General features: G+C 54.4%; 1 protein-coding gene across 1 annotated transcript in view; it reads right to left on the reverse strand.

Annotated features, from left to right (window-relative positions):
• PITPNM3 (PITPNM family member 3) overlaps nucleotides 1–17,602 on the reverse strand; it is an 86,382-nt gene that overhangs the window by 27,041 nt on the left and 41,739 nt on the right. The window contains exon 4 of the mRNA XM_060081053.1: nucleotides 11,817–11,864. Within this exon, the coding sequence (XP_059937036.1) occupies nucleotides 11,817–11,864 (48 nt within the window). The remainder of the gene's footprint in view (nucleotides 1–11,816; nucleotides 11,865–17,602) is intronic.

Consider the following 17,602-nt stretch of genomic DNA (forward strand, 5'->3'; position numbering starts at 1 on the left):
GTGAACCAACCACTTGTTTGCCTTCAAGTGGTTCATCTCTAAAGCATCCGGTTCTAGACAGGATGGCCCTTTCTCCTTCCCACTCCACCCCCACCCCCTGCCACGAGCCTGCAGCACCCACTAGGAGTCACATCTGGGGAGGGGCCTTCCCAGGGGCTTTACAGGCAACCCTGCAGTAGGCGTGGGCGAGAGCCCTGGCCAACATGTTTCTGAGTCAACATCTTCTCAGCCACTACTGGCCCCAGGGGAGGGAGCGTGCAAAGAATTCCAAGTGAGAAGCTTTTCTCAGTCAGCAAGTGCATTTCTGAAATATTCTGTCCTCACAGACACAACCCTGGTCTTAGGGTAACTGTTTTATGAGCTCGGAGCTGCTGCCCACACAGACAGGAAATCGTTTCCCAAATGATGGAGAGGTTTGGCTTGGAGGAAGACGAGAAAAAAACTTGTTTTGAGGCCGGACTCTGCCCTATGCTTACTGAGACGCCTTCAGTGGCTCAGACTCTTCTGCCTTAATTCGGAACATCCTGTAGACCTTGCCCTGGGCTTGGCTAGAAGAGGTCTGGGTCCTGCCTTCAGGACAGGATTATGCTAAAAGACACCAGTAAATGGCTCCGTTTTGTTGAGCACTTGTTACGTCCCAGGCACAATGAGCTTTACAGGTACCATCTCATCTAGTCCCCACAGTTAGACTCTGAGCTGTGGTCCTCTTATTATTAGCCCCATTTTACAGATGAGAAAACTGAGGCTCGAACAACCAAGGTCACTTGCCCCAAACCACACAACTAATTGAAGACTGAGCGAGCTGCCCCACACTCAGCAGAAGACGATGCTTGACAAAGTGGCTCCCCTCCCATCCCCACTGATCTCCACAGCTTCCCAGTGAGGTAGACACGACAATCCCCATTCTGCAGGAGAAGAAACAGGAGCGCAAATCGATGTGACCCCCGAAGACTAAAGCCCCCGAGACTTCTTCCCACCGCACGGGAAAGTTTGCTAGTAGGAAACCCCGAGAGTGTCCAGGAGGGAAGCTGAGTGTCGCTTCCCCAGGATGAAGCAACCCTACTTCGTGGCGTGTGCAGCCTCATGTGTGCAGCCCTGGGGCAGCTGGACCAGGAGGAACCAGGAGCTGGGCAGAGCTGAGGTCATGGGCGGGGAGCCTGGGAGACCCCTCACTTCTGGGGCCGGGAGAAACCTAGTTGGGACCATGGACTTTGGAGCCAGAATGCCTGAGTACAAATCTAGGCTCTTACCAGCTGTGTGCCCTGGGTCTCAGTTTCCTCATCTGGAATATGGACATAATAATAGTAGCTACCTCACAGAGCGGTGATGAGGATAAATGAGCCCATACATACAACGTGCTTAGGACAGGGCCTGGAACATGGTAGGTGCTATATAAATGTTAATAGTTTATTATTATTATTATTACTATTATCCAGGGTGCATCGGGGGGCACCCAGCCAGAGCCACAGCTGACACAATGGGGCCGGAGGCTGATGGGGACATCACCGCCTCCACACTCCTGCCCTGCCCCCAAGTTCCTCCCTGAGCCCTGGCAGGCTCCCCAGCCTCACTGGGCTGGATGCCTGCTTGCAGTGTGATTACAGAATTAAATGCTGTGATTGCCACAAATTACCATAGCGAGGCTATAAATAAGTTGCAGGGAAGACATGAGGGTCCTGCCATCTCCTGGGCACCATGTCCTCCAGTATGTGGGGACTGCATCCTGCACCCTCACTGATTACACAGACCGAGAGCACCCGCATCCTTGATCTTCCTGTGGCCAGCTCCCTTGGGGCCCATGTGATGCCCTGGGCATCAAATCTGTGCTGCGTCCTGGCCACGAATGATGCTGAGGCAGTTCCTGGCTCAGTGGAGATGGGAGACCAGCAGGGTTGTCTTCAGCATCCCTCACCCCTTCCCTAGCCAAGGGGAAGAGTCTGGCCTCCCATGCTGTTTGAAGATGGAGACTGGCTTCCTTTTAATGCACAAAAGCCAGAAATACTTTGCTCTGGAAGATGGAGGTGGGGGGACCTCGCCTGCCAGATCTGGATTCTGGCCCCTTGAGAGCTGACTAACAGGACCAGAGCTTCCCCATCTTCAGTCTTAGAAGAGGTCTCTGTAGACCAACAGAAAGGCAGCCTAGAACCCACCTGCCAGTACCTTGCCCACAAGGGTTCTGCTCTTCTAAGAACCAGACATTCCCACCACAGTGACTGAGGCCACTGGCTCTGACTCACCCACGAAACACAACTCTTTCACTCTTCCATGCCTTTGCTCATGCTGAGCCCTCTGCCTGGGAAGCCCTTCCTCCCTCTGCAGACCAGCAAACTCCTACCTAACCTACGAACCTGCTCAATTGTCACCACCTCTGGAAAGCTTTCTCAGATCTACTCAGGCAGAGATGGTTATCTCACAGGGTGCCTGGCTGGGCCTGGCTTGCTGCTGTGAGATTATTTGTCTAATTTCCTCATCAGACTGTGGACCCCTTGAGAGCAAGGTTTACCAGTGGTCAGGACCTAGCATGACATTTTTGTGAAAACTTACTGCAAGTGAAGATCCCAGGGTACACATGACCTGTGAGACATCTCTATGCTGTCAAACCCCCAGGAGAAATTGGGATCAGGGGAGCATCATCCACCAGGAGGCACATTGCTTGAAAGTCCCCAGGGAAGTGGTATCAGGGAACCTCTGGGAATTCTAGAGCTTCCTGGCAGGGGCCTTATCACTCTGCCCCTAGAGGCTTCCCCAGAGCCTCTGGTGACAAGAGCTGCTGGCAGGGGTTCCTGGGTGGTGGGGAGCCACATTCCAGGGGCCCCAGGACCTCATTAGCAGGCTGCCTGTTTCTTCCCACTTCCTGTTCATTTCTGTTTGCATGGCGCTATTCAGGCTGGGTCCCTGCCGTGCCCAGATCTGGGGCGGGGTGAGCCCACAACTGTTTTTGTGACAATCTTTTGTGACAAGCTCTGAGGCGGGCCAGCTACTACAACGCCTGCTCCCAGCACCCCTGCCAGCCCTGGCACCAGGACCAGTGCCCCCCCCCCCCCCAGCTCACCGTGGCGCCTCCTGCCGCCTGAAGAATAGAGGCTATTTTTGCTTAATCACATCCTTGGAAAGGCACAAATCATGATCATCCCTCTAATCACTGATGTGCTACACTCCTCTCAAGACAAAAGCCAAGGTCGTCACCCATGCACTCAGCACCCTAAGCAAAGCATCACCCAGTTCGCCCAAAGACTCCATCTCCCTCGCCACCCGCCACTGGCACCCACAAGGAGTGGGTGCTGGGGGTGCCCCCGGGCTAAAGCTGACCCCTCAATTTTACCCTCCATTCTACCAGCCCTGGCAGTCGCCCCACCTCTCTTAGTCACTCCTGGGGTCAACTGAGCAGAGCTGGGCCCAGCCTGAGGCCACATGGCACGTCCTGAGACGTATCTGCAAAAGTATCTAATCCTTTAGAGCACATGGAAGCACATGCATGGGCAAACACACACACACGTGTGTGTTTGCATAAACCCAATGGCTTGGCTATCTTGCTCTGTGTGAGATGCACGGCATATACCTACAAATGTCTGGGAAGATCTAGAGCTTCATTCAGCTGCAAGCAGGAGGCTCAGATCACGGCCCCAATCCCCCAGGTAGACCCACATGGAGAAGGACACACACACGGGAGACAGGCATGGACAAGTCCTGGGATGAGAAATGAGTACCCTAGTCAGAGGGTGACCTCGGGCACCCTCCCCGCGACCACAAAATGAGGGGGTCAGACCTCATTCCCTCTTAGGAGTCAGGCAGTCGGAGATTCCCTGAGTCCAAGCATGCTGTGTGAGCTCAAGCCTCCACGCCCAGCAGAATTAGACTCTTAGACCCTAATGGGACCTGCAGGCATGATGCGCGAGTTGCTTTGAGGGATGCCAGAGGAAGGAAGAGGAACCAAGAAATGGCAGGTGGCAAATGTCACCTGGATTTTCAAAGTGGTTGAGTCTATCTAGGGAGCTTCATGTCAATTTCCAGGCAAGACCTGTTGCAAATTAACAAACAAGTGTTTGGGGACCCTTAGAAAAGGAAGCAATGGTCCCCCAGAGCCCTGATAGGCTCACTCAGACATCTCTGGCCAACCCCACCTCATTGCTTGTTGGGTAGGGTCACTGGGCTGGGAGCCCAAGGTAGTGCCAAGGGCTTAGGGCATCTGGGGAGGAGGGGACACTGGCAGAAAGACAAACCAGGTTGGAACCCGCAGCTCTCATAGTGGCTCAAGGAGTGCAGGTTCATGAATGGGGCCACGATGCAGATGGGACAGTGTGAAGCAAGGGAAAGAATGGGCCCGTGCTGGATGGTTTTAAAACTTTTTTAAAGTAGTGAAATCTTTTGCCCAGTGAAATTTTCCTTAGAAACCCAATTTGCAGAACAGGTGAAAGTGGACGGCTCTGACTGAAAAAGATTGGGGGGCCCAGAGCCCTGCTTCCTTACTCCCCCCCCACCCTTGACCTAGGCAGCCACTGAGGGCTCCAGAGAACAATTAAAAAGCCACCAACTTTGTTCACCAGCCAGACTCCAGGCCACCCTCCTCCACGGTGCCCCAGCCCCTGGCTTTATGCAAAAACAGCAATCTAGGGCTTCCCTGGTGGCACAGTGGTTGAGAGTCCGCCTGCCGATGCAGGGGACACGGGTTCGTGCCCCAGTCCGGGAAGATCCCACATGCCGCAGAGCGGCTGGGCCCGTGAGCCATGGCCACTGAGCCTGCGCGTCCGGAGCCTGTGCTCCACAACGGGAGAGGCCACAACAGTGAGAGGCCCGCGTACCGCAAAAAAAAAAAACAAAAAAAACCCCCAGCAATCTAGGTGGAGGGGGTGGAGGATGGGTTGGAGGCCTGATATTGGAAGAAAGCACACCAAAATGTTTATAAGTGGTCTTCTCTGGATGGTGGAACCATGGGTGATTTTTTTTAACTTTCTGCTTTTCTCTATTTTCCAATTTTTCTCTAGCAAACTCATATTTCTTTTAGTTTACAACTATTTATGAATACATCGATTGAATGCACTACAAGCTTGTGTCGTGTTTACGATAAGAATATTGTCAACAAGCTACTACTCCTGACTCTGCTAAATGCAAACACTACAGACAAAACAAAGTGAAATGCCCTGCCCTCTGGGAGCTGACAGCAAATGACGGAATGCAAAAGGAAATGACATGCTTATGGAAGGAAAGAACGAATGTGAAACACGATGAGTGAATCACCATCCTGCATTTGGGTTAAAAATCCAACTTGAAATGACTTGCCAATTCCTCCTCCATTGGTTATTGCCCAAACTTGTGTCGGGGCTGGAAGTACCAAGATGAATCAGATATATAGCAGGTGCCTTCAAGGATCTCTCAAGCCCCTAGGGTCACATGATCAAGGCCTATGTCATGTGACCCACCCCAGTCACATGACCAAAGGCTGCAAACAGCCTGAGCCAGGGTAATGGGACCCCCAAAGGTAGTCAGCCTCTGAGGCTGCGCACACTAGAGACTATGGAATGAGGAGGGGACGTCCCCGTCCTGCTCCCTGCAGCTCAGGTCACTTTGAGGGCACATCTGGAGCCCAATAACTGGGCAGGAAAGCTGTGGAAGGGGGCCCAGCCTGGGGAATAGCAGGCTCTATGGGACATTTGCTGCCTGCAAATCCCAGCTGAGCTGTGTTTGGGTCACAGGAGCAGAAGACAGAGTCGGGATGAGTGGGGGAGCGGATAGTTTCTGAAGAGTTCTGAATTTCAGCACAACTAAGGAAATGTTTACAATAGTACAAGAGTGACCCGTGCTGGCCCAGTGGCAGGGCGTTCTCTCCCCTTCAGGAGGTTGTACAAGCAAGGAGTGCAAGTGGTCACTTGGCAGGGATGCTGGCAGGGGATGTTTACCCAGGGCTGTGGGATCTAGAGGCTGAGGCCCCTCCTATGACTCCTTAAGCCTTTCAGGGTCAGAAGCCCATCAAGTCAGCCTGCATTCATCTGGCTAATGAGGCCAAACCCCAGGGGCCAATTAGCCCCCCCCCAGAGTTGCTTGTCCCCACTAAGTCCTGTCCCTTGCTAGGATCTGGGCCCCAGATCCTGCCTCTTGAAAACACACTTTTGGCCACCCCAAGGGAGCTTGGGGATAGCTCTGAGGAGCCACTCCCCTTGGGGGAACCCAGTGTCCCCATCTTGAATCAGGCCCAGGGAAGTTTTCAGATATACAACCATAAGAACCTCTCCTGCCACTACACAGTGATGCTAGAAGGGCTTGGCGTCCCCTATCTGGTGACTCTCTGTAATAAATGCAGTCTTTCTCAGATGGGTCTTGAGTTTCTAGTCCTCGCCCAGCGTCTCAGGCAAACTTCACATTCATCCTGGGAGGACGGGGGTGCTCTGCCCATTTTACAGATGAGAAAACCGAGGCTCAGACAGGTTAAGTGAAGGGGTGGGGATTTGAACCCAGGTCACCCGGCAAGGGCTCTTTCATCCTCTTGAAGCATCATCCCACAAAGGCAGGGGTTAAGAAAGGGGTGTTCTTGTCAGTCTTTTAAATAGCCATCCCTGGCAGGGAAGGAAATGGGAAGAGAGGTGGTTATCAGGAGCAGAAGCCTGCCTGAACCTTTGGGTCCTACCCCCTAAGGAACCCCTGTCAAGCCTGCCCTGGCCCAGCTTGGAAGTCAGCACACAAAGGAACCCCAAAGCACACTCCCTGACGGTAATCCCCTCAAAATGAACATGGGCTCCAGAAAAGGAGAGGGGCAGGGCCCTTAAACATGTGAAAAGGTGCTCAACCTTAGAACCCTAAACCGCAGGAACGCTCATTGAAATCACTCTAAAACGCCTTTTTTTCACCTTAGCAGTTATCAACACCCAGCCGCCCAGGGTGTGGGAAAGCAGCCTCTCCTCATTCATTGCGGGTGAAAGCAAAAACCAGTACAGCCTTTGTGGAGGGCAGTCTGGCAAGGTCATTCCACATACAGAATGCCCTTGACCCAGCAATTCCAAGTCCATGTGCAAAATGACATGGGTACAACACTAACCACTGCCACACTTTCTAAGATATAGACAAGAGACAGAAAGCAACCTATGTGCCCATAAATAGGGGCCTGGTTCAATAAACTAGGCCACCGTGAAATATGACACACCCGTTGCAGAGAATGATGCCCTTCTGAATGTGTTAGATAGTAAAATACTCCGGATATATTGTTATCTGAGAAGAGCAAGGTACAGAGTGGAAGGCACCGAATGCTCCCATCTGTGTGGGGTATATATAAAGATATATATATATAAATGAATATTTAGGGAGATGCTCATATATGCAGAGAATATCTCTGGAATGTTCTAGAAGAACCTAGTCACAATCATGGCTTCTGGGGAGAGGGAGGAACCCTCATCACCTTCATTCCTTTAGAATTTTATACCATGTACATGTGCTACCTATGGTCTACTCAAGAGACAGATTAAAAGTAAGAATTTTTTCAAAGGGCATGTAGCAGGGTGATTAAAAGCCCTTTTGTCCCCAGGAGAAAGGGATTTGAGGAGACAGAGGTTCCCTGAGACTAAAAAGAGATCCCCACCCCCTGCCCCAGGCTGAGGGGAAGAGACAGAACTAGGTGCGGTGCCCTCACAGCTTGGGGAGACTCTCACAAGTCCAGGAGGAGAAAGAATGATTTTCACGGTCTGGCCACCCTGTGCCCCAAGGAGCCTGGCCTCTAGGCAGACCAGGACGGAAGGGAGTACCAGGCTGGGGCCCGGAGCCCAGCAGCATCCATGAGCGTGGATGGAGAGCTTCCTGCATACATTCGCACGTGCACACGCTGTTTCCCCACCAGGGTGGCGGGGAAGACCCCTGGGGGCTTTGGAACAAGGGCAGGAAAATGAGGAAGAGGGAAACCCCTGGAATCACAGAGGGGCTCTGTCACGAGTCCAGCCGGATGGGTATGCAGAGTCAAAATTACAAAGGGGCTTAGAGAAAAATAAAGGAAAAGGTGGTTTGTTCATGTATAAGTCAGTGGACTGTGCAGTATGGTCTCCATTCGCCCTTCCAGATCCACCTCCACCATCCCCAGTGAGGCTCCCTCCCTGCCCGCTCACCACAGGCTGTCCCTCTCCTGTCCCTCCTGAAGGCCAAGCTCCTGCACAGGTGGGGCAGGGACAGAGGGGGAGCTCTCCACGCAGCGACCTTCAGGGCTGGGAGTGGCCCAGGGCATCGTCCTGTGCCTGGCGGGTTTCCTTTACCTGAGATTGAAGAAACCCCTACTGGACTCTCCTCCAGTCATGCTGCTCGAGAGCCTTCCTTTTCCTGCTAGAACCCCCGACCGAATCATGACTAGACTCTAACTGCCCTACAAAAATCTTATCATGTCAGCCTACACTGTCCTTTCCTGCGGCTTCCCCATCCTGACCAAGGCCCGTGTGGTCTGCCCACAGGCCCGACTCTCCACTCACCTCTCCCACCACTTGCCCCACCCTCTCTGAGCTCAACCACGTCGGCCTTTTTGACAGTTGTCAAGGATCCCATGTTCCCCTCGCCACAGGGCCTTTGTACATCCTGTTCCCTATGCCTGGATAGTCCCTACAGAATAGTCCCTACAGAAACCTCAGTGTTCCTTACTCCTGGGGGCCTTCCCTTCTTACTGTCCTCCTCCCGAAAGCACCGTGGCTTTCTGTGTCCTAGGACTAATCCTTATACTTTTAGTTTTGTGGTTATTTCATTTGTCTTCCCCTCCTCCAACCCCCAGATTGTAAGATCCTTAAAGGCTGGAACTGGATTTGTTTTTGTTCCATTTTATCCCCAGAGACTATTAAGGTGCTGGCATATAAAAGAGACTCATTAAATATTTTTCAAACAAGCGAATGAACTAATAATTTGTTCCTATTTTGTGCCCCTACACGTGTCAGAAGCTGCACACGTCCCTGGCAATGCAGATGCGGCACAGACTCACACAGATGCACACGGAGCCTTGTGTAGATGACTGCATTGATGCTGGGACACACATGCTAACGCACACACACAAATGCACAGGCGCACGTTTCCCTGTGCGCGCACACACACACACGAACGGACCGTGCCAAACATAGGCATACGCACACGCACGCAAGAAAAGTGCTCCCAAGGCGGACGTCTGCCACCCTGAGCTCATTAAAGCTGCTAAATATAGCCCGTCTGCAGCTGTGCTCAGCAAGCTGCCCACACAGGCCAGGAAAAGACACCAGTTACCAGGCAGAGGAGTGGGGAGGCCAGCCGTGGGCAGGGGGCTTCGTGCACCACGCCTGTGTAGGGCTGCTGGGGAGGCCATGGGGCTGAGGGTATGCAGGAGGGGTTGCCCCTTGGTGGCTGGTCTGGAGGTTCAGAGCTGCTCCTCTGGTCCCTAATCCCAGACAGTGGGACGTGAGGTCAAGCCACACCCCCATGAGAGCATCCTCATCTTCCCCCTCTGCCTCTGTGGGACAACCACACAGGTTTTTCTGACAGTTATTGGGGTCAAGGAACCAAGCTCAGTCCAGGACCAGGGACTGGAGCCAGGATACAGCCTGGGACAAATCGGGGCTCTGCTGGTGCCTAGGGTAGAGGCTCAGTCTGGGATGAAGATCAAGGGTCCTTCTGGGGCCAGGACTGGGACTCAGTCTGGACAATTGTCAAGGACGAGAGAAAGTTCAGAGACCCACTGCTCAGCCCGCTCTAACAAACAGGCATGGCCACGGGCAGACCCTCCCCACACTGGGGGCACCACCTGCTGCCCCCACCCCTGCATCTGAAGCCTGGCACTGGCCCTGAGAAAGCTATCTGACGACCACAAGTGTAAGTCACATGTGCAGGTCAAGCTGTACTCCACACAGACTGGGTCCAACTCAGAGGGCCCAACAGCAAGTCCTCCTGTCCTGGAATCTTCACCCTCCTCCCACCCCCCCGACCCACACAGGTGGACATGAGGTAGAGAAAGTCTCTCCAGCTTGCACTTTACTGTGCACATCCTGGACCCCAAGTTTTTTGGGGGGCTCGTGGAGCTGGCTCTTGAAGGGGGTACCTGTGTGACACAGGGGACAATGGGGCACCTCCCCGGGTACCTGGGGTGACCAGAAAGGAGAAACTTCAGGAAAATGGGAGCTCAGACCAGACATGGGACTGAGCTCTGGAGAGGGAGGGGCATGGAGGTCTGTGTTTGAGCACCTTCCTTGGAAGGTTATTGACCCCTAGTCTTTATCTTCTCAATGTGACCCGGTTGTAATGATGGTAACCTTTCCCAGCATCCAGGTGGCCATGAAGATCAGTGTGCAGCGCCCTGCACACTGCGAAGCTGCTGAGAGGGGAAGGGAGCGGGGGGGATGAGAGAGTGAAGCAGCCACGGCTCTCCTGGGAGAGGCTGCTCCTCCCTGGAGATGAGCCGGGGGACAGAGGGCCCACTGGGCCGACAGCTGTGCCCTCAGCCTCCTCTGTGATGACAGTAGGTTCTGGCAGGAAGGGGCGGACCCAGCTCCCTGACCCAGGAAGCGATGAATGGAGTAGAGGGCAGAGGCCAACAGGGCTGGGTCCCAAGGGAACCGCTCTGGCGCCCCAGGTCCTTCCTACCATCTGCTGCGGAGGGGGCTGCTATTGTCCCCTCCACGGGGCTGGATGCACTGCTCGAGTTTGCCAACCAGCTTAAGAGAAACCTGTGCTTGGAGTCTGCATGCTCCTTCTAGAAGTCCGTCTGGAAAGGAACGGGAGGGCTGGTGGGGAAGGTGGGCAGGTGGGTCATGTGGAGGCCGGTCTCATCCTTTATCGGACAGGACTCACTAGAGGGCATCAGGAGCCCATGAGGACAGGTCTGCCTCCTGCGAAGGTCTCTCTCACACTCTGGAGGAAGAACCAAAGTGGGAGAGATCGGAGGCAGGGAGGCCAGCGTGGGAGGATGGATCCATCCAGAAGAGAGAAGATGGTGGCCTCAGCTGGAGAAGGGATGGGGGATGGAGCGGGTGGAGGCACGAGAGATCTGCTGCGGGTAGAATGGATGCTCTCAGGGGTCTGATCTGACTCTGGAAGGTGGCAGAGAAGGGGAAGTTTAGAAGGACGCCCAGGTGTCTGGCGTGAGTTTGCGGAAAATGGCGCCATTCATTGTGTACAGAAGAACAGGAGTGCGGTTCAATGAGCAGGTACTAAGCTCCCCGAGTCCTTACACCCAGCGCCACGTCAGGTGCCAGAAGTGCTCGGTAAACGTCGGCTCTGCTGTGGAGTAGCGTGAACACGGCAGAACAGCCAGACGTGCAAGCAAAGGAAACCAGGAGACAGAGGCAGCGACGGAAAATCAGAGAGCGCTAGAACGTCAGAGCTAGAAAGGGCTCTACGTACAGACGGGCCAGGAGATCGGCCACAGGCAGGCGCTGAGACTGCCCAGCGGGTTAGCTGGAGGGGTGGGGGGCCCAGGTCTCCTGCACCCTGGTCCGAGACCCTCTCTCCCCTCTGCCGCCACCGGCCCCTCCGCACTGGTTCCCTAGGCTTCCTCAGGTCTGGTTCCAAACTGCAAGCACAGGCCAGAGGCAGCAGGTTGCCAGCGCACCTGTGCAGCTGCAGGATGAAGGCTGGGCTGCCTGGCAGAGGAGGGAGGATTCCAGGACACCCCCGGAGTCCCCTCAGGCCCCTCTCTCTGGCCCTGACCCCTGAGCTGCCCAGCGTGTAGGAAGTTGGGAGCCCGTGGAGCTCAGCTCCTGGGGCAGAGAGTGGCCCCGGCCCTCCGAGCCCGCACAGCAGTGAAGACCCTACCAGCTGAGTGGATGAGGGAGCCCCCGGCCCAAGGAGCTTGGACCCATCCAAGGTGAAGAAAAGACTCCTGGAGGCCAGGTTTAACTCACGTTGCTTCTCCTGGAGGATGCTGGATGTGCACGGCACGTTCCCTTCTCCTGCAGAAGAAGAGAAGAGAGGTGAGCAGACTCCGCCTCACTGTCGGCCAGACCCTGCGAGGCCACTGTGGCCCCACTGGCCCCTCCTGTCCAGCTGCCCCCTCCCGGAGCCAAGAGCCGGAGGTGGGCACCAGGGAACCCCCAGCCCCTCATGCCCTGCCCGGCCCCTGCCACACTCAGCTCTCCGCTCTTCAGACCTTTTCTACACGACAAAGCCCGAGCCCTGACGCCACTGCCTGGGGAGGCGTGTCCTGGCCACCTCCGCCCACCTGCATAAAGCAGCTGCTTGTCTGGGGTGGCCCTTTCCTACACTTACTCTCATCTCTGAGGGTCACCGCCGCCCTGCAGACAACTGGAAATCTCTGCCTCTAGGCCAGCCTCTAGTCTCCTAAGTCCTTGACCCATGTCCCCCACCACCTCCTGGACCTCAGCTCAGCAGGTAGCGCATGTGCACCACGACCACAGACAGAGTCCTGGAACTGCCCCTGTTCCCAAGTCCCCACCTCAGTGAAGGCACCACCTTCTCCCCAAGCCTGGGAATCACCCGTGACCCCTTTCCCTGCCTCGTCCCCACTTTCAGTCACAGAGTGCTGGGGCCATCTGCCTCATTCTCTCCTCCTTACTCTCTCCTTCTCCACCGGATTTGGACTCCCCAGTGGAAGGGGTTTCTGTGCTGTTCACTGGTGTGTTTCCAGGCCTAAAACAGTGCGTCTCAGTCAATATCTGTTGGATGAATAAATGAAACACACACACAAACACATACACACACACACAAATACATACACACAAACACCCACAAACACAAACACACACACACACACACACACCACTCCCCAAATACAGAACTCCATCCCGTCTCCCTGGACTATTGCAGTAGCTCCTCCGTTTGATGAGAAGCTTTTTTTCTACAATTATGAAAGTAACACAAGATCCTTATGGATATTTTGAAAAACACCAACCATCAGACAAAAGGGAAAAGATTCCTTATAATCCCATGACTGAAGGAAAACTGCTGGTCCCCGTTCTATGTCATTCCTTCCAGGCTTCTTTCCATAAACATTTTTTTGGGGCCAACTGAGATCATATCATCTCTCTGTGGGCAAGGATTATGTCATTTATCTCTGTATCCCCAACAAATAGATCAATGGTTGGCTCGTGGAAGGTATCATAGATGATAAAGAAGCACAAAATACACTTTCTGTACTTCAAGTTGAAGCATGAATAAATAAAGCTACGAAACCTCTGTAAACATCACTCCAACAGCTATAGAACATTCGATACATCATGGTTGACTTTTAAATTATCCTATTGGCAGAAAGTTTCAAAATTTCACCATTATAATTACTGCTGCAAGGAACATCTTTGTGGCTGAAGCTCTTTCTGCCTGTTTTATGATTTCCTTAAAATACAGCCACAGAAGGAAAATTTTGGGTCAAAAGGTAAGAACAGGGCTTCCCTGGTGGCGCAGTGGCTGACAGTCCGCCTGCTGATGCAGGGGACACGGGTTCGTGCCCCGGTCTGGGAGGATCCCACATGCCACGGAGTGGCTGGGCCCGAGAGCCATGGCCACTGAGCCCGCGCGTCCGGAGCCTGTGCTCCGCAACGGGAGAGGCCACAACAGTGAGAGGCCCGCGTACTGCAAGAAAAAAAAAGGGGTAAGAACATTTTTAAGGCTCCCGATGTTTATTGCCTGATTGCTTTCCAGAGAGGCGTATGTTCTGATTTACACACCCAGTCGCAGCAGAAGTAAGGGCTGCTCTTAACAGACACTCACCTCCCCAGCATTTACATTGGTCTGTCAAATTTCTCTGCCTCTAGTTTCACCAGATTAATCTTTCGGAAACTGGCCTGCCCAGGCCACTCTCTTGCTCCAAGACCTCCAGTGACTCGCCGTCATCAAATTCTCAGCCTGGCAAGCAAGCCTCTCTGTAAAGTGGCCCCTGCCCATGTCCCCAGCCTCTGCCCACCCCTTCCTGCCTCATCTCCATCAGCCAAAGGACCTGCACACCATTGGGGCTCTTCCATCTTTCTCTGTCGAACACGCTGTATCCTGCGGGCTGGGTGGAGAACCAACCCAAGGCCACCTCTTCCACGAAGACTTTGATCCTTCCTCAAAGGGCTCAATTCTCAGGACCTTTGTCCTCAAAGGTCAGCTCTGCATCCCAAGGGACTCACAGGGTCAGGTTCAGCAAAGGCCAGTTCCCTTCCATCGCGAATGCTCCCCTCGAGCCCACCCCACCTAACTGGAAGGCTCAGAAAGGGACCCAAGCCAAACCCCAGGAGCTAGAAAATTCTCTGTGGCCAGAGTGAGGCTGGAATCTGAGAAGTGGAATCCCCGGCCCTCAGCTGACCTCAGCCCACTGAGAGCCCAGTCAGTCAGCAGTTCTGTCTGAGGCCCCCAGAGATCTTCAGCCAGGGGAGCCCCTTGGCATCAGGAGACCTAGCCCTGGTTCTGTGGCACCATGTTTTGGGCCTCGATTATACACACCTGTTCAATGGACGGTCTCACTCCACTCTGCTGAAGGGTCCTCCAGCTCTGCCAGGACAGGGGTCCAGGGCCAGGGGGACGGCACAAAAGTGGCCAGACTGGAGTCTAGGGCATGGGCCAAGCAATGTAGAAGTCATGCCTCCAGCCTGAAAACTCTAGCTAGAGGCAGGATCCTGCTGCCCAGGTGGGACCCTCTCTCCTGACCCTGACCATGCCGGCAGAACCTACAGATACCAGGTCTGGCATCCCCGGCTTCCTGAGCAAGTCTGAAGTCCCCCCCAAAAATGTGTCCACAGCTTCCCCAAGAAGAAGAAGGTTCTTCCTTGGAGAACCTTCCCCAGTTCTCCAAGGAAGGTTCCAGGGCACAAAGAGAAGCCAGCTCCAGGCCTCTGCCAGGGGCCTTGAATGCCCTTCCTCGTGCAAAGCTGCCGGTCCCTCCCCTGCAGACTCAAGGACGACTTCAGTGTAGGAAATGCCACCACCTCCCCGCCAACGGTCCAGGGGCTGATGGGCGACTCCCTTCCAAGGGAATAAACCATCCCAGATGCCATGCACTGGCATCCATCGCCCTGTCTCTGCAGCCTCTGCCTGCTAGGGCTGCCTTCATGGCTCATGTCACCTGAATCCTAATCTGTCTCCCTCCTCCATGGGATCAGGGCCTCTGGGCATTCTCAAAGGCAGGAGTAGGGAATGGAAAGAGCATAGACTTGGAGTCAGGAGGCTGAGATTCCTTTCCAGGTTCCCATGGACTCAGACTCACTGTGTGACCTGAGGCAAGTCACTTTCCCTCTCTGGGCCTCATTCCCACAATCCAGTGTGGGTCCAGTGCTCTCTAAGGACCCTACAAGTACTGAAAGTCCTTGGTTGTACTGCATTTCGGTTAAACACCTGGACTCACATCTTGGTAACCGTGTACCCTTGGACAAGTTACTTAACCTCTGCCTGCCTCAGTCTTCTAATCTATAAAATGGGGACAGGAGTGCTACCTACCTCAGAGGGTTATTGTGAATATCAAATGATTAATGTGTGTAAAGCCCTTAGCACACAGCCCAGCACACAGTAGCCATTCAAGGTGTGAGGAGTGGTCTTAGTGTTGCTTCATTTACTTATTTACTTTTAACAACTGGCTCAAGACCTCATCTCTTTTGTCACCATCACTACTCCAGGTGGAGTCAGGTAGAGAGACTCAATGGTTAGTGCTGGGTGCCAGCTCACAGTGCTCCCCGGGCCCAGGGGTCATGGCAGAGCCCGTGCTCCACAGAGGCCCAGGTGGAGAACAGAGGCCTGGGCACCCTCGTAGAGTAGCCCCCTGACAGCATGACAAGGTGCGCGCAGACCGCTTCCCCGGGTGCCAGAGCAGCACTGATGCAGACAGAGCAAGGGAGATCCCACATCAGATGTCAGATGTGTAGGTCAGGACGGAACACAAGCATCCTGTCTGAGCACCAGCTGAATCCAGGGGAAAAGCCGGCTCCCGTCACCCAGCAGGACAGATGCCTCCCATTGAGATGAAGACGCTCACTTATAAAACCCCTTCTATTTATCTATCTGCCAAGCACTGTGCCAGGGGCTGTGGGGGACGCGGAGATGAAAAAGTCAAGGTGAGATGAGAGAGGAGGAGGGAGAGACTCGCTCTGATCCAGCGACCCTGGGGAAGGTGCGGCAGAGCCACGACTTGAGAGCCTCGGGGCAAACACAGCTTTGACCGGGAGAGGACCGAGCAGGACACTGCAAGCAGCCAGCGAGACCGCGTCCGCAGCACGCGGAACCAAGGAAAGGCAGGTGTAGGGGAGCGGGGCCGGGGGCAGATAAGAAAACTGCAGCTTGGAGAGGCGGAGGGATTCACTAGCTCTTCCAAACCCAAGTCTCCTGCCATTTCTACTGTGCCCCAAACCAACTACATAATGAGCAGGGCCCAGTGCAAAATGAAAAGGCAGGGGCCCTCGTTCAAAAAGCAAAAAAATAAAAAAACCTGGGGATTCCCTGGCGGTCCAGTAGGTAGGACCCGCGCTTTCACTGCCAAGGGCACACAGGTTTAATCCCGAGTCGGGAACTAAGATCCCACGAGCCATGAGGCCCAGCCAAAAAAAAAAAAAAAGGAAAGAAGAAAAAAAATAACTGTTAAAGGTACTAAAATACTGTTTTTCCCTTTGTCCTTTCCTGACCTGTCCTGGTGTTTTTTATTTGCTACTTAATGTGTGCTCCCTCGTGCACAGGGATACCTGAGGGGTGAGTGTAGACCCTCACAGGTGCCCGGGGGCGCCTGCTTCTCAGCATGGCACCCAGGCACATGGGCCATCAGCTACCAGAGTCCCCCTCCCGCCAGCTGCTGGACCCTGGCACCGTGCCGTGACCGAGAGCAGGAAAGCTGGGCCATGCGTCCACCCTTCCCACTGCCTGCTGCCCCAACCCCCCGGGCAGGCAGGTGGCCCCCAAGGGTACTGCGGCCTCCACATCAAAACACTCTGGGATCCTGGACGGGGTGGGTGAAAGACCTGCCCTCTCTGAGTCACCCGCTGAAGGCACCACAGCTCTGCCAGCCCAGGGTGGGGACGGCTGCTCTGTACTGACACTGGGCCCCATGCCTCTGACCCCAACCGTCCCGGCACCTAGGCCGGGGAGGACAGTAGCTGTCTCTGGGCAGGTGCAGGGAGGAGGAAGCTGGGTGGCAGAGGGCAGGAGAGCGGGAGGCCAAGAGCCCATCCTCGGAGGCAGGGAGGGGGTGGGAGGCGGCCCGACGCATGGACCAAGCTCCCAGCCCCAGCACACGCTCCACTGTCCCATCAAGCGGCACTTACAAAACACAGATCTGAAGACAAAATCATTCAGAATTGAGACAATTAAACCCCAAGCCCCAGTCCTTTCAGAGCACTGGTCACAGCCCTGACTACAACACATACACCTCTGGTGTTTCTCTAGTACCTACTCTGTGCCAGACCCTGGGGGAAGGGGAGGCAATAGGCCAGGTCTAGCTCATCACCTCACTGTTCTCAGGCCAGGCCCTTAGAGCAACTCACCTAGATGGCTTACAAGATGCTGCTACCAAGCAATACTTCATTATCATAAAGGAAATAGGATTTGTAGCCCAGGCAGGATTTCAGTGGGCAATAATGCCTGCTGGGGGAGTGGAGCTGGGTCATTAAAGCTGGGGGTAGCGGGGAAGCAGGGGTGCAGAGGCGGAAAGAAGCCAGGAGGGAATGTCACTGAGAAGCTGGTACATAGGATTCACACTGGTGTCACATGGGTAGAA

This window comes from Mesoplodon densirostris, chromosome 18, assembly GCF_025265405.1.
Source record: "Mesoplodon densirostris isolate mMesDen1 chromosome 18, mMesDen1 primary haplotype, whole genome shotgun sequence".
In the NCBI taxonomy this organism is placed as follows: domain Eukaryota; kingdom Metazoa; phylum Chordata; class Mammalia; order Artiodactyla; family Ziphiidae; genus Mesoplodon; species Mesoplodon densirostris.